This window comes from Echeneis naucrates, chromosome 16 (assembly GCF_900963305.1).
Source record: "Echeneis naucrates chromosome 16, fEcheNa1.1, whole genome shotgun sequence".
NCBI lineage: Eukaryota > Metazoa > Chordata > Actinopteri > Carangiformes > Echeneidae > Echeneis > Echeneis naucrates.
In genome coordinates this window covers 21,704,124-21,721,487 of record NC_042526.1, presented here as the reverse complement: position 1 = coordinate 21,721,487, position 17,364 = coordinate 21,704,124, and the positions used below count along the sequence as shown (strand labels likewise).

General features: G+C 37.9%; 1 protein-coding gene across 3 annotated transcripts; it reads left to right on the top strand.

The window, feature by feature from the left end:
• The first annotated feature begins 565 nt into the window (after positions 1-565).
• Positions 566-15,170, top strand: kiaa0513 (KIAA0513 ortholog). 3 transcript variants are annotated; one of them, XM_029523585.1, is made up of 13 exons: positions 566-623; positions 4,177-4,756; positions 5,756-5,855; positions 6,224-6,297; positions 7,137-7,207; positions 8,126-8,333; positions 8,422-8,462; positions 8,942-9,014; positions 9,798-9,875; positions 10,117-10,146; positions 13,327-13,407; positions 13,686-13,780; positions 14,416-15,170. In XM_029523585.1, exons 2-13 carry the CDS (start codon positions 4,368-4,370, stop codon positions 14,463-14,465), a joined length of 1,290 nt encoding a protein of 429 aa, XP_029379445.1. In that variant the 5' UTR covers positions 566-623; positions 4,177-4,367; the 3' UTR covers positions 14,466-15,170. The 3 variants fall into 3 exon arrangements, with proteins under 3 accessions (XP_029379445.1, XP_029379447.1, XP_029379446.1); XM_029523586.1 differs by lacking the exon at positions 566-623 and adding an exon at positions 1,963-2,001; XM_029523587.1 differs by lacking the exon at positions 10,117-10,146.
• The last annotated feature ends 2,194 nt before the right edge of the window (positions 15,171-17,364 follow it).

Here is a 17,364-nt window from a genome sequence, read left to right as displayed (position 1 = left end):
ACTTTTCTATGCTTCCTCACCATGAATAACAATCTCTGTTCATGGATTTACTGTGGATTTTCTGTAATTTTCCTTCATATATCCATGTAGGTTACAACCTAGCTGTCATTAAAGGGAATAATTTCACTTCAAACAAACTGTCTCTTGTTAAAACAGTCTGGTGTCATTGGCTAAAGTTGTTGTTTGGATGATCTCAGCATTAGCTTTGACAGTTCCCTTACAGGTGGAGATTTCCCATTTCCCAGCACCATGTTAAATACCCACAACATTCACAACATCATTCATCCGTTCATTCATTCATTCATTCATTCATCTTCTATTTCCATTTCCGGGTCAAGGGGGGGTTGCTCTGGAGCCAGTCCCAGCTCACATTGGTCATGGGCGAAGATCTACGACCTTGTGGTTGGGGGGGGCAACAGCGTTTACCACTATGCCGTTAGGTCGTTGCGATGGAAATATATTGGCACAACAGCCGCCGTTCATTGGCTCCTTTGCCTGCCGACATCATTGGATTCTCCCTCTGTTGCGTTGCCATCTGTTTGCGCCTGCGCACTTCTACAGTTCGTCAGCAGCGTCAGTCAGAGAGGAAGAGCAGTCTACTCCGAGCAGAGACGAGCTTCAATGTACGTATGCTTGTAACTCACGTTTATTTCTCACTAAAAAGCTATTTTCTCAGTAGCTTAGCTATGTTATTGGATGTCTATATTTTTTGCATACCTTCTCAGTGTGCTGAATAGGTCTTGGTTACCAGTGAATAGCTGTTTCTCTTGTTTTCGTTGTGTTCGGGGTTTTGGAAAACGTTGACTGTCGAGATGTTTTGGTGTATAATTGATATATGTGTGTTTTTTTGTGTGGATGAGCGCCCAGGACTGACCTGCGGTCTGCCCGTCCTGTCTGAACATGGCTCCACAGTGGCGTTCCCATCAGAGCTCTCAACGTTACAGGAAACGTCAGTGTTTGTTTAGCGCTGCTTCCTACCTCAGCTACCAAGTGTACCCAGTTAGGGGTCATGAACTCACCGGCTCACTGTGTTCGGGGTCTGGATTAACTACTGTCAGCACTGTGCCAGCCTCACTACCGTCGCTTTCTCCTTTTTAAGTATTCGTGTCCAAATGCATTCACTGACATTAACCTACGGATGCTGCTCGTAAAGTGGATCGCGCTGAAAATATTTTTTTTCCGCTTTTAGCGTCATACTGTTTAAGATAGCGGAGTATGTGGGTTTTTTTTTTTTTCATTTGCAGCAATCTTTATCATCTTAGAAATACAGTAAATAGTTCAATCTAAATCTAAATGTAAATCCAAATGATGAATCCAAATGCTACAATCCAAATGTTCTGGGCGAAGCAAAATATTTGGCTAATTCACACTGCCGGTCTCCGGAAGTACCGAAATAAAAATTTTGAGATGGTCAGACTTTTAAAGAATGGAATAACGAATTAAAACCAACCTATCGAGGGACTGACTGCCAAAATTCTGTATTGGCTCCAGGACAGGGGGGGTGGAGATCAGATAGTGCTTGTCAAAGTAAACCCCCCCTCCCTTGAAAAGGACACATCAAATAAAATTTCTTCAAACAAGGTTTTGCTATTTTTGGTAGTTATCAAAAATATCATTAATCCATTTTGAAGTGTTCATTTCTATCTTTGCTTCAATGTGAGCATGAATCACATTGGAAAGCATTGTTTTTAGATTTATGTCCTACTACGAAGCAGCTTCAGAATAATATGAAGAAAAAAGGAGTTGACATATTGTTCAAGAGATGGTAATAGTATTAGGACTGATCAGACAGGTTGGTGTCTCTTTAATCCCCTATGTGCTGTTACTCAATCTGAGTGGATTCAGTAGAAAGCACATTACAAATGTTCTGTGTTGGATGAGCTGGATAAGATGCACCACTCTTAACTGTTTCCATGTTTAATGATATGGCATTTTTCTGTCTCATAGAATCCATCTTGCTCTCTGAAAACATGTCGTGCTCTGTTGGGAATGTAGCTTGCGGTATGTAGATTAAATCTGTAAGTGCTTCTCCTCAGCCATTACACTGGTGAGCTTCAGCACTTGACAGCTACTTCTCCTTGTCACATCTGTTATTGCACCTAATATGAGGTTGTCTGCTTCATTTATCCTTTTTTGGGGCTATGGTTCAGCTCTGTCCCCAAAATAGTTTTTAAATGTGTCATTGCAGAGGTATCATGTTGTAAAAAAGCAAGATTGCCTTTAATGACAGGGAAACAGTACATTTTTGATTTTCATCTGCATTACAAAATGTGACTGTTTTTGCTGTCTGTCACATAAAGCTAAATCAGAAAGCCGTATACCGAATACCTGTAAACAGGTGACACACAAATAATCTGCCCTGATAAATTCAGTGCTGTTTGGTTCCATGGTGCTCAAAAGAAGCTCCCATGAGTTTTCTCAATTACATTATCTGTCTTTTGGTTCTGCCTACAAAGTTGTATTTAGTAGTAATTAAATGAGATTATGTCTGTCTGGTCCCCTGCAATTTGTTAATAAAGCTTATAGTTTCACAACCAGACAAAATGGCAGTAGCCCACACAGGAAATTGTGTGGTGAGCTCACTGGAATCTGTTGCTTCAGAGCTGAGATTTCCAGTCAGTTCCATTTATCTTAGCAGTGCTAGCGCTAAGATTACTTATTAGTAGACTTGGCACAATGGAAAATCTGCTACTAAAAGGAAGGTTCATTGGCACCACTTTGATTTGGGAGGGAGGCTCTAGTGTGAGGACAATACATTTGTTAATAGATGGATTGAAACTACAAAATAAAGATAACTTAAATTCCACTTGAGCCATCCCGCACAACAATGATGAAAATCTAAGGTTGGATATGAGTTTATGGCTTACTCAGGCTGGACTGTAGTGAAGATTGTTTATGAGAAAATTGGGTAATGGACCAATACCCTGAGGTGTGGACTTTGAAACCACATTAAACTGATTTGATATATTATGAAATCATGTCAAACGTGGGTAGAAATGCAATTTTTTTGGCTTGCCAATTGCAGCATTTTGCTCTTGAAGCTGCAGTTACTGTAACAAATGAATTGTGAAACACCACAAGCACTGAGCATAACAGCAGCTCATATCATATGATGTTTTTGTGCTGTATAACATCTCCTCGTGGTGAAATAGGCTTGGGGGCAGGTTGCATAATGGTCCTGTCTTTTAAGTATCAATCATATCCATTGAAGATAAATGTGGTTCTATATAGAAAAGATCCACTTCACAAAATCACCTTCAGTATTTTCACCTTCATACTACCTTTAGAGATTGTGTATGAGGAAGCAGCTTTTCAGTGTGCCTTTGTATGTGTTTTTTGCCCCCCAAAGCAAAATGTCTTTCAACCTTTTCAGCCTAAGTGACAAAGTGCTGATTTTGTGTTTCCCAGTGTCTTTAAATTAAATTATTAACACCAGACCTTGTGGCAAACAACCGTCTGAAATGTGACTGTTATGACTCAATTACATTATTTCCTCAAGTTGGTCATAGTTGTCAGTTGACCAGTGATAGTGTTTCAGACAGATTTACATGTAGATCAGCAGCCATGTATGTTTATGTTTATCATTGCTTAATTTTAGATTGTACATCTATGTTTTACCTATACTTGATATGTACTTTGTACTTTTGAATGTGTCTTGTGTGATTCTATCTTTCTCCACATGATGGGTGTTGTGGGTAGGCTGGAACATGTCACCACAGGTCTTACTAAATACTGCATTATACATGTACAACCATCCCATCTGCAGAGCTGCAACCCAAACATAGTTTTGGACCACACATTGCGCCCCACAGCTGAACTTCACTGAAATGCAATCAGTCTCATCACTTTGTAGTCAGGCACGATTGTGTGTTATGGAAAAGTTATGTCACAATGAAAAACAAAACAAAATGATTAAATTGCCTGTGAATTTCAGTAAGGAATTTGGAACTGTTTAAACTGAAAGGGTGATACTGTACCTGCTGGAAATTGGCATGTTAGCACTATCAATGTAAGCCATGTAAGAATTCTGCCATCGCCAATGTTTATGTAGAAGCACTTCTGTGTCCAAAAACAGCCTCACAGAGCTGAAAATGACTAACTCTTAGTTTACCTCTCAGTGCCATTTGTGAATTTAAAAGGTTATCATTGTTAATTGTCTCATTCCTGTCTCCACAGATGCAGTGGGATCTTCATTTCACCTGATGTCTACACCCTAAGGCAATGTGAAGGTCCGCAAAACCCAGTAAGGATGACCTCAGCTGAAACCCCCGCCACATCTTTTACAGCCCCCATGTTCCTGGAGAGCAAAAAATAGTTTATTCTCAACACACTATTGCAGTACTAAAGGAAAGGCACTCGTTTCCAACATGGAGGGTGTTGCAGTGCAAAACCTAATAGACTTTGACCATCCCTCAGAGACAACAGCTCTAAGTGCCAATGCGTGCCAACATCACAGCCACACAGACATTTTCTCTCGAAAAGCAGTGTCTTCCATTGGAGTCCAAAAGCAGCCTTTGCAGCCAGAGCCGATAGCACCAAGTAATCCCAACTCTCACCATCACCAGGAGGAAAGAGGTAACAATAGTCCGGCAACAGAATCAGCAGACAGCGAGAATGACATGGACCCACCCTTTCATATATCAGAGCAGAGGAGGCCATCATTTTCGTCTACTCACAGCAGCGAGCATGCTGATATTGCAATGGGGGAGAAGAAACAGTTTATCAAGTATTATGTGGAGAAGGTGTTTCATGGAAAGTAAGCCGAAATTTTTTTTTTTATTATTTCTTTGTGTGGTGAACTTAGATGAGGTCATATGTGACAGCTTTTTATTAAATACTGCTGTATCTGGTTACTTTTTCTTCCCTAGCTGCTTTTTTCTTAACCTTTATTTAGCCAGAAAAAGTTGAAGAAGCATGTGTTGCTTTTCTCTCATGAACCAAAGTAGCTAAAAAATTCTTGTAGAATCCCAGTGTACTCAAATGTAAATATACAGCTGAGCACTTAAGACTTAAACAGCCTCAGTTCTTAATGTCCCATGATGTTGGAAACGTTTCTTTTCCATGTTGTTCCATGTTTATGTGCTTGGTTTATTGGATAATTGTATGAATATGCACTTTTTCCAATAAAATGGTACATGATTACCTTTGCTAACAAAAAAATATAGATTTGAACTGTAAACAGCATCAAATGAGCACATGAATAAAAGTATTTTTATTTTCTTATTATACATTTTCACTTCCATTTCCAATTAATGGCATTTATCGGTCTTCATTTTTCATTGTGCTTATCCTTAAAGGAATAGTTGAACATTTTTTGGAAGTACGCATAATTGCTTTTTCTCAGCAGTATTGAGATTGTTACCACTCATGTCTGTATGTTAAAGTATGAAGGTACAGCCAGCAGTTTGTTAGCTTAATTTAGTATTGATTCTAAAAAATGAGGTTGCAGCTATGAAAAGGTAGGCTTGCCAAATAGAGTCCTTGTGAGTTCAGAACATGATACTTTATTCAGATGATTGACAAACCAGAGAGACTGTTATATATGAAAATTAATTTGTTTTAGGTAATAGAGTACGTCATAGTACAGAAACAGCACTGATAAAAGTTACCAATGATATTCTTATGGCTTTAGACAATGGATTGGTGTCCATATATGTCACACACATCTTGACATTTAGTAAAGATTGGTAACTCAAATTTTGTGTCTCTTTCTTGTTCTGTTTTTCCACAAATAAATTATACCACACTTTCACAGGGAGGACTTTGACCAAGAAGAGAAGGCTTGGTTTGGACAACTATGCAGTGAAGAGACAGGCAAGCTTAGGGAGTGGTTTGCCAAATACGTCAGTGCACAGGTGAATATGGGAAAATGAAGTGCTGATAACTGCTGAGATGTCACATATAACATTTAAAGCTTCTATTTCTGTTTAAGTAACACTAGTTTTTATATTTAGCAACTTTGTTGGAGATTGGCACCTATCTCAAAATTTAGTTTTAAAAAGTATAGTGATGAAAAAGTTAATAAATACATTTCATTTGTCAAGCATTTCATTACTGAAAATTCATATGTGAAAGCCAAACTACTTTGTAGAATAACTAGTTGAATCCAGGGTAGGTTTTTGAATGTATAACTTTTATATTTTTATCACTGACCAAGTAAATATTATCATCTTCTGTTTCTGCCAAACAGCTTGTAACTGTCTATGTCACACTTTGATTACAGCGCTGCCATTCTAAATGCGTGAGTGAAGCCACATTCTACAGATTGGTGCAGTCTTTTGCAGTTGCCCTTTTCGAGTGAGTCTACATTTTGTTGAATTTGTTGGGTAGCTTGATATTTGAATGGTCTTTACTCTGTCTGATTATAAATGTTAAGGGATGGCATAACTGTAAGCCTAAGACTAAAATGTGTCAACAGTGTCTACTTTTCCTTGCATGGTGGTGAGCCCAAAGCTTATTGGTTCCTCTAGAAGATAAGTTTTCAAAAGATTGTTACAAATTCATCCATCCATCAACTTTACTACATATCCACCCGAAGCAGATTCCAGCTGGCATTGAGCTAAGAGCGATGTACACCCTGCAGATCACAGGGGCAACAGTGCTAACAACTGCACCACTGTGCTGCCACACATTTAAGTATCTGGTTCAGTAATAACCCAAAACAGCTGGCTTCGTTTGGTTGTTTGTTTGTTTGTTTGTTTTTTTTTGGTTTTTTTTTTTTGTATTTTTCAAATATTGCTGCTACTACTGCAGGAAACAATTTCAAAACCACTTTTTTCAGCATTTGATTAATACACATTTACACTGCAGTGTATATTCCAAGCATTTCCTGTGTATATTAGGCTGAGTAAAAAAAAACTACACTGTATATGGTTATACAAGAATTTGCATGTAAATATTTTGAATAGTTTTTGGAAGCAATGGAGCTTCATGGCTCAGAAGAGAAATATGCCTTAGGTATGAAATGTACAGGCAATACTACAACGCATGTTGTGCTGGGTCCTTTCATGGGTTTTGTTTACAAAGAGAAAACCATATCAATGTCTTTTCATTTTAGTCGAAAATATCCAGGAAATGACATCTGTCCTTACAGTGAGGATATCAGGATAATTTCTAAAGACATGTCGTGTTTGCAGGTGTTACCAAATGGATGACTACAGCCCAGCAAAAAACCTCATGACAATGTGCTTCACATACTACTATATTGGTAAGTTCTAATCGCTTTTACTTTATATAGCTATTCTTTCTTTTCAAACTGTCAGAATTGTTAGTTTTAGATAAACTTAGTGTGGCGCTAGGTAGGTGAAGAGCAACCAACTCCCAATTTCAGAAGAAGAGAAATACATATATATGACATGTAGAAAGAGAGGAGAGGCAGAGGCAGGGATTACCATTACAACATCCTGAGACCAGAGGCAGAGAGCCGAAAACAAGCTGGTTTTTGACTCAGCAGAGCTATGACACGGCTATTTGTGAGAAAACTGTAACCTTCAGAGACATCTCTCTGAAGGGGCAGTCACCAATATAAGAAATTCCTGAAGCATTGAAGGGCTTTTTATGTTTCTAGAACCTAAAATGTGGACAAAACAGCAATTTAAAAAACCAGTAGCAGTTATGCTTTTTTCCAGAGATGTTGTACTGGAGTGATAGGGAGAAATCAAAGGTGCAATTGTCACTTAGGCTCACAAATCCAGTTCTGTTAGTCTCACTGTAAAAGTTGGCACATTGTCTGAGAGAGGGCAAAAAAAAATATATCAAAATTTCTTTGAATGTTTTCTGTATGATTGGCAAAATAAGAAAAATAGGCCAGAAAGTGACAGGATTAATAATAGAAGGTAAACTGGTCTAATATTTTGCTACATTAATGTAGCAATTTTAACAGCAATTAGTTGGTTGGCTTCAGTTTTTGTACAGTTTCTAACGGTTCCACTCATCACATCACGCATTTAATGCATCAGAACTGTGATGCCTTTGACCATTCATACATCAGGGACAAAGTTAAATAGTTTAATGTTTAAATAAAAACGCCTTGAGATGCTTTAAAATACATGAAATACATAAAATGACATGATATACATACAGAAATATGTATTTATTCTTAACTCTATGCTCTGCTTTTGTTCAGGAAAGATTCAGATGTCTCCATCAAAGCTGCTGGATCATGGTAGTCCTGCAGCTGGTCCAGACTCATATCTAGATAAAGCAAATTCCTGGTTGACTGGGAAAAAGGATGCTGCCGAGCGTTTAATTAAAAACACATCTAAAACTGATGTCAAAGGCTTTTTTGGAGGCTTAGAGACCAAACTCAGGAGCTCAACAGCTCCTAAGTCTGAGTGAGCAAACACTTTGTTTCCAATTTCTTTAAATTAACATAGTCAGAAATTATTGTATGACTTACTCATTCCTCCTCTTATTTTTTAGGCACAAAGAAAACCGAGTTGAAACCAAGCCCAAATCACCAGGTTATGTGCTCTTACTACTATGGAGCCCCTTAAGGCTCAAGTGGAGAAAATTTTTTTGGATCAACCTCTGCGTTCCCTCTCAATAATTTTTACAGTCTCTCAATATGATTTTCATAGCGCAGGGGTACAGATATTATTCTGTGATAATAGAATTTTTCTGGGCATTTTGCAGTGCATGTATACTGGGGAATGTGCCGCGGTAAAAAAGGGTAAGAAGGGTCTGGTGATGCGCATGATGTCCGCTTGATCTGAGATAGTTTTGATGGTTATGATATAACAGGGAAAATCATATTGTGATGGAACGCAAAGATTGATCCTAAAAAATGTTCTCCACTTGACCCCCAAGGGGCTCCATATACTACTGTGTAACACATAGTAACACAAAAATACCTTCTCTATTGCTCTGTTAATTTTTAGAAAATGTTGCTTGGAAATTAATTCAGTTTGGCAAGTGCCTCATGTTTTCTCTTCCACCACAGCACCTGAGATTCCAGAGGAAAAGAATGGAGAGAAGATTTATCTGTACACCCACCTGAAGCAGCAGCCCATCTGGTAAGCTGAAGAAACTCAAGCACACTATCATGTACTGTCAATGTGACATGGATGTCACCCTATTGTAAGATATCTGAAATCTTTTACAGTACAGAAGCAGGTACTATGAAGTAATGCTAATTATTGCATTTCCAAGGAGGACATGTGCTGCCATGAGTAGTGATAGACCGATAGGGTTTTTTCAGGGCCGATACTGAGACTGATAATTAGTAGTCAAGGAGACCGATAATTGATATAATCATTTAAGGGTTTTTTTGTTTGTTTGTTTTTTATGATCTCAGAAAATAGCTATCTTTTATCTTTTTAAAATTCTAACAAGAAGTGCAGGGAGCTCCCAGGCTCAGCAGCATGTCTTATAAAGTTAAATGAAAACTTAAACAAATAAATAGCTTCCTAAAGTTTTTTACAGTGAGTAAAGTTTTCCAAAATTTCAATATAACTCAAATTTTAATCTTTCACTTATCTTTGTTTTAAATATATGTATATATATATATAAAATCTATCAATATCGGCCCGGCCGATAATCGGTCAATCCCTAGCTGTGATATTGACTGTTTAAGCCCTTCAAGACATGTACTGCATCACATACTTATTCAAATGACTGGCAAGATTAGCCTCAAAGAATTTTAGAAGTATGGGCCATGTCACAGCTTAAATCTTAGAGAGATTTAAATTGAGTATAATATTTATAGTTCAGTTTTCACTTGTCTATAATAATAATAGAAATAAAATTGACAATGCATCACAAGAAAATATGTAATATTCTTCTGCTACCTCTGTCAGGCACTCTCTCAGATTTTGGAATGCAGCATTTTTTGATGCCGTCCACTGTGAGAGGAAGAAAAGATCACCAACCACAAGGTGAGTTTGGATGTTGTGTTGATAAAAACAATGAATGTTTACTCAATATGATCCAAAGTTCGGTATCTTTTAAAGCGTGTATATATGTTATTTCTCTTTGTGTGTTTTCATTGCAACTTTCCAATCAAATAAAAATTAAGCTTTAGGGTCTTCTATGGATATTCTTCTCTTCTCTAAGCTGTTGACATTCTACCTCTTTCTGCATGTTGACTTTGTCTCCTTGTGCCTTGCTGCCGGGCAGGGGAACGCAAGATGAAGAGAAAGACGAGAGGTCTGTCCTTCTATTTGCTGCCCAAAAAATGTAATGGTCATATTAAGAGAATAAACAAACAGTCGAGGTAGACATGAGGAGAAAGGAAGGCACTCTGTGGTTTGTGCCATAGATCTTATAGAAACATTGTCTGGTCACTTCAGAGCTGAAGGGAAAAGCTAATTAGTATTAGTATTAGTATGATGATGAAAACATGAAAGGCAGTGGATATGATTTTATGGCTCTAGCTCTTCTATTTTTGGCCATGGTCCAAATATTAAGAAGATTGTATACAATTAGCTGGAAGAACTCGTTGCTTAAAGGTCTAGACAGTGATGGGACTACATGTTCCACAGAGCATCACTGATTTAATCTGTTTTGTCCTAGAAATAATAGTTACTATGCTTGAGACTAATGATCCATGGCCATGTTTAGTCTTCATTATGCTGTTCTTGGTGCCTGCTATGAAAATTTAGATGCTTCAGTGTTATGTTATCTGTCTAGAAACAGGGTTTTTTTATGACTGTGAGGCTGACCAATCAATGTGCCCTGATTGACTCTCGTGATAATTAGTGCCCATCTATGTCCCGTGGTAAACAAGTGGTTGTGGCTATTAAACCCTGTGACTATGATTTGACTGTGATTGCAGTTGGTAACTTGCTTTCCAGTAAATGTTAATAAGATAGTCACTAATGGTAAATCCACAGACAGGATGACCAGAGTGTAGTGTAAGAGTGTGTTTTGTGTAAATTAAAACACGTAAACACTTGAACTAAACGATCCATATCACAGGAATGACACATCTGAAGTGGCTTTAATATAATCATCACTGGACAGTGTAATTGTGCTTGTGTTGTTGTTGCTGGGTTTTTTTTGTTTTTTTTTTTTTTGTTTTGAGTTTTTGTTTTGTTTTCTTGTGCCTTGTAAATCATTTTTATGCTGCTGTTACTGTGGTTGCCTACTTCAACACTCTAGTCTTTCATCCTTTTTGATTTTTGGAGCTTCCTTCCTGATGAACGAAAGCATCACACCTGCAGTCAACATCTTGGCTGTGTAACAACCCCATGCAAATTACTGGGAAGTTTTTTGGGGGTGCAGCTGATCCACTGCAGCTTACAGTGTTCTGTGTCACAACTCATTGCACGTTCACATTGTTAAACTTCCTATATGTGACTATTCTTCTCCCTCCATCTGCATGTTCCTTTGATATTTATATCTTTGCACACTTCTGATTCCACTGTGAACTGGTTTTAGAGATGTTTTGCACATGCCAGAAAAAAATGGTTCCCATTCCTGGTATGCGTTCCTACATTCTATTTATGGTCAGTTTACATTTTTTGAAAGTTGTCATTTCGACCAATAACTTAACATTAGCACTAATTTAGTGTCATGTTTGTCTTCGTGATTGTAAGTTTAATCTTTTCTGTTTTTAGCTTCTTTTTTCTTTCCAGCTGCTTACAGGGGAAATATGTGGTGGTGGTGATTCTTTATTATTTTCACCAATTTGTTTGCTTTTGTTTTTGTTTTCTGTTTCTCTGTTGTTGTTTTTTTATGATTTCATGATTGCTGGAAATAAGCAAATTAAAACAAATTAAAATGCTCTCTAAAGCTAAGAACATGACTCAAATTAGGTATGAGTGGGATTCCATTTTAGTGGCCCTCATTATTTGAAACTTTAATTAACTTTAAGTTTATACGTCGTTAACATTATCCATTTAAGGTTTTTGGGTTTTTTTTTGTATAAATCTCACCTTCCTTGTAAAACTCTTTATCTCCCTAATATTCTTGTAGTTATGATAGGTAGCCTTTTAAATTTTTTTCATCTGCCAATAGTTTTTTGTGTTTTTATTTTCCTTAAAAACAGGAGAATGCTTCTTGTACTTTTACTTTTTATGAGTAGGCTACAAGGAAAAATTGACAGCTTGGACTCCTATTTTGCCTGAGGTAACGGTGCACATCATCCTCATGTGGCCAAAATTACTGGCAAAAACAAAAAAATGACTTCCCCACTAGCTGTGTATTTACTTCAAGCTTTAAATGTCAGCATCAACAATAATTCATCATATGGGATAGCAAATGGACAATTTTTAGGTGTCATGCCATGAAAAGTGCTCTTTACAGAGACTCTCATTAAGGCAGGGGGTGCTGGAGCCAATCCCAGCTCACACTGGGTGAGGGTGGGGTAGACCTGGACAGGTCACCAGTCAATCACAGGGCCAACACACAGAGACAGACAGAGACCAACAACCACTCACACTCACACTCAGACCTACGGACAATTTAGAGTCACCAGTTAACCTAAACATGATGTCTTTGCATGATGGGAGGAAACCGGAGTACCCGGAGGAAACCCACGCAGGCACGGGGAGAACATGTAAAATCCACATAGAAAGGCACTAGGCCTGGGAACTCAACCCGTGAACTTTTGCAGGTAGTTTGAAATAGCTTGAGCTTTGACATTGGAAAATCATCTCTTTTTTGAAAAGCAGGAACTTGGCCATGTCAGGTTTCAGTTTAGTAATTAAAATATTTATTAATATTTGTTTTTCAAAGACGGTTAGGGTTAGTACATTCCTGGATATCTGGTGAAGATATTAGTAAATTGTGCAAATAATATACTACACTGTCTTACTCTTTTCTCCTGCTCAGACTTAACTTCCAAGATACTATGGTGAATCAGTAAACTGAGCATCACTGATGGTGGCCTTCATATACAGAGTTTTCTTAGTTTAGTTAACTCCAAGTTTGTTCACTGTTCTGGAATTTATTGATGTATTTCTGTATTTATTTATTGGATGGATACACACATGTATGTGAACCTAAGCTTTTCATCTGCTTTTTAATCATTTGTGAATGAGCCATTTCTTGTATTGTTCTTGTACTTCCTGTGCTGATGTGCCTCTTGTTTTTGAATAGCTTTAGTGTAACGGAAGTTCACTGTTGAACCCCATTACAAATTGATCAGTTTCAGGGATGGATGTCATGGTTTTAGAAGGCAAAAAGAGCTGTTTTGCAATTGTAAAAACCTCAGACTAACAAAAAGAGAGCTCATTGGCCAGCATTTTAAAGTTGGATGCGTGTGGCCAGTATTGTCTATGTTATGACCTGTAAAAAGTCAGCATGCCTTCAAAAATGAATCTCTTGAGACTATTGTTCAAATAGAGATTAGAGAGTTTAATCCTGAATATGACTGTGCTGCAGGGAGAGGTGGTGTCACATGACCCAGGAGGAACGGGACGACAGCTCTAAAATAGATGAGAACATAGTCTTCGGCCAACTAGGGTGAGTTGCCATAGAGTTGTTTTTTCGCTCATGCAAAGAACTGCTTTAAGCTTCAAATATACTGCTTTACGGGCACAGTTACCAGAGGTAAGTCTGAATGCACCTGGACCTTAGTTTCAACTGTGGCCTCCACAAGTCTAGGTCTAGCTTCTGGTCCTGATAAAAGCAGTAACATTTACTAATATAAAATACAGATTTGTTTTTTCTCAGAATAATTGCTCTGTTTTTGGAATTATTTCCTTTTGCACTCATGTGAATTGGATTCTATGTGCATTCAGGACTTTCACCCATAACATGCTGGCATTTGGTCTCAGTAAGAAGTTGTGTAATGACTTCCTCAAGAAGCAGGCAGTCATTGGAAACCTGAATGAAGGTGAGCATTACAGAGATCTCCCAATTGTAGTCCAAAATACTGGAACCCTACTTTCAGCCTGTCAACATATTTGGCATGTCTAGTTGTGAGGTAGAGTGGTGAGAGCAGCCTTACATTTACAGCTGTTTATAGACATGCAATCTGTATCTGGATCTCATATCTGAGTTATATTAGGGAACACAAAGCAGTTTAAACACTGCTGAACTCAATGGAAACAAAATTTGATTAGATTGACCAAACCGCAAACCAAGCGACTCACACAGTGATCAAGTCTCAGCTAGATGTAAGTGATATTTGTACAAATGGATCATATTTGTAATGCAGCTGTTTTAGTTTCCTCTCATTGTTTATCTGTCTGTCAAAAAGCTACTGTACACTACCAGAAAAACACCAAAAGGAAACATAAAGAACACAAAGAATCAGAAATTTCCCACAGGAGCTGGTGGAGACTTAATTCATCATGTTAACAGAAACATGGAACCAACTGCATGTGCTAATGTTGGTCCATACTTGCTGGTGTGAAACTGTTTGCAAAGAGGTCAAATGAAGGTAGTTATAATGATATGCTAACAAATTACATGTCAATTTAAATAATGCTAATGCAAGAAACAATATTTCTTTTTACTCATTTACAGAACAATACCAGCTGCTAAGTGACCACATTGAGAAAATGGCTGCAGAGTGACTTTGAGGGCATCTTCATATCATTGAATGCATCCAAACATCAGAAACACCTTTTTAAAGACATCATATTTGCCAAATCTTTGCTTGATTGTTTGTTTGATTGGTGTGGTACACTACTGAGTAATGGCTTAATCCTCTGTACTGAACTGTGCCATAGTTGTACCAAACACTGTTTATCCAGCTTGGTTGTGCTCATCTGCATCTTGTCTTCTATCAGCAATAATACAATATGATCAGATTGTTTTCTGTAATTGTGTGTTTTCATTTAGTTCTGTTTTAGCCCACCATACATGCTTTCGTCTATCCTAGTATTTGTATGTTATCTGACATGTGGAAAGCATATCACCAAAATGAGCGACTGTGCGGCAATTTTCCTTCATTGTAGTACTTCATATTGCCACTATGGGGTAGCATTGTGTGTTCCTTCAAAGCCCCTCTCAAAGACAGGTTCCTGAATCCAAAAACCAATCTAGCCTGTTTGACGAATACATCAGTGTGTCCTTTTAGAATAATTGAATTTTAAAGTTGGGAGGATTTCCTCCTGACAATCACTTCAAAGTGTATTTATTATGTTGATGATGTCATGCTGTAAATACTGTACATATTTCTTTACTGTTGTAAAGGTTTAATCATGTGCTGCTGCTTGTGAATTATGTGTATTACATTTACAAATACATGAACAATAAATGTAATAGTTCTTGGTGAAGTGTCTCCATGAGAAACATGGATGTCTGACTGTTATTAAGACCCTATAGTGCCAATAATCACTTCTGTTCAATGTGTCATTAAGTTCATTCAATCATTCATTCATCTTCTACTGCTTATCCGCAGCTCACACTGGGCGAGGGTGCCGTGTCAGTCCATCACAGGGCCAACAGAGACAAACCACTGCTCACACTCTTGGGCAATTTAGTCATCAATGAACCTAAACATGCATGTGTTTGGATGGTGGGTAGAAACCCATGTAAGCACAGGGAGAACATGCAAACTCCGCACAGAAAGGCCCCAGGCCTGGGAACTAACCCTAGTTTAAATGCAGTTGTGTTGCCAGTGTTGCAAATGCTGCTGATTTTGATTAAATTTGGCTCCAATCCCTAAATTTCTTATAACAAGTGTGTGCAATCACCTCTGAACATGCATGTTCCCTCCCCAGTTTGTCCTGCAGTATGGATGGAGCGATAACAAAAGATAAGTAAACTGGAATTGAAAAGAAATACCAAACCCCAAAGAAAAGCATTGGAGCTGCAGTCGCTCAGGTTAGAGGAAATGCTTTTTATTCTGAAAACAGAGAGCAAGCCAACCGAAAATCGCTGGTCTCACCAGGATGCACTATGAGCATTAGGAACTGAGAACACTGGTCCACGTATAACCTAAAAACGACCAGGAAAAACAAACTGCAGCTAAGTATCCAAAAAACTATGGAGTCCCCAAGGGGATATGAGGCAAAAAAGAGGCCAGTTATCTCAGGTTCCAGACATATCTTTTTGTAATCTTGGGATCCTGAGATAACTTTTCGAGGTCAATGTATTTCCGGATCGATCAATTCAGTAGCCATCGGGATAGCTTAGCTTGAAGAGGAAATGTAGAACCATGGAGGGGGATTTGGAAGACTACCTGCGCGCCAGAGAGGTCCCACAGGAGGATATAGTGTTAAAGTGTTATTTTTTATATGCAGTAACTCTGTAATAGTGAAGTTGGTGCATTTTACGAGTGGAAGTTTCAGAGCGAAACACAGCATCTTGTAACCATAGCAACCGCTCCTGCCTGCACACGGTATGAGAGGAGAGAGGCGGATGCTGCCTCCAGAAGACGGAAGAATGGGTATAGTAGGCAGTGAATCAAGTGAGCTTTCAATTTGACATCTCTGTATACAGTGTATATATAGCTGTACGGTGAATGGCTACACTATTAAATGATTTATTAAGATTAGTTATATCAAAGCACGAGGTTGGCATTGAATCACTGAAAGTATTTGAAATAGCGTGTGGTGTGTGCTGGCTTTGGATTTTTGTGTGTGTATTTGTGTTTATCATTCATGTTTAAAGTAAGCATTTCAAGTAATTCTTCTAATATTGCCTGACAAGGCAGTGCTATCCATCATGACTGATGAACAAATGGCTAAATATCCCTTTATATGGTGACTGAGTAGCTGTCCTCTCCTTCTGTCAACAAAGTGCAGCACAGATAAGCAGACCCTTTTACAGAAATTAAGAAATAAAATAGGAACACGGAAAATGAAATCAAGGAAATCGTACTTGTCCCCTTGCACTGAGTTTTCTCTTAAGATGTTGTTCACTGATCCGAAATAAGTGAAGTGAAGACAAAACATTGTGAACATTCTGCTGTGTGAAATGTCAGCTAAAGAGGTTAGCAACTTATGTTGGGCTGGACTCAATACCCTGCTCTATTCAGCTCATGTTGGGAACCTTACACCACATTGTTCTTCCTCAAAGGTATTTGAAGATAGTACATTAAACTTTAATGTTGAGATAAAAGAATTAAAACCCTTGTCTTGGATGCTCATGCTTTCAACAAATCCAAAAAGTAAAGACATCACTTAATTATTCATTTATTTAAAATTTTTTATTTATTTACTCTTTGTTTTTGTTTTTGTTTTTTAATTCTACAACACACAAACACTCATATTACCCATTAACTGCAAAAACACTTATTTTTCAAACAAAACCCCACAGGAAGACCCACTTACACAAATGCCCATATTAATACATAGTCACCTAACTCCTCCTCCAGCTCTTCCTTTCTGGTCTTACCATTGTTTGTGTCAAATTTATATAACTGTAGTGCTTTCATAGCCCTTAAACGTGACCAATTAGTCAAGTGTTACAGTTTTGTTTATTTGTTTGTTTGTTTTTTTTACATTTTCTGAACATAATTTTAAA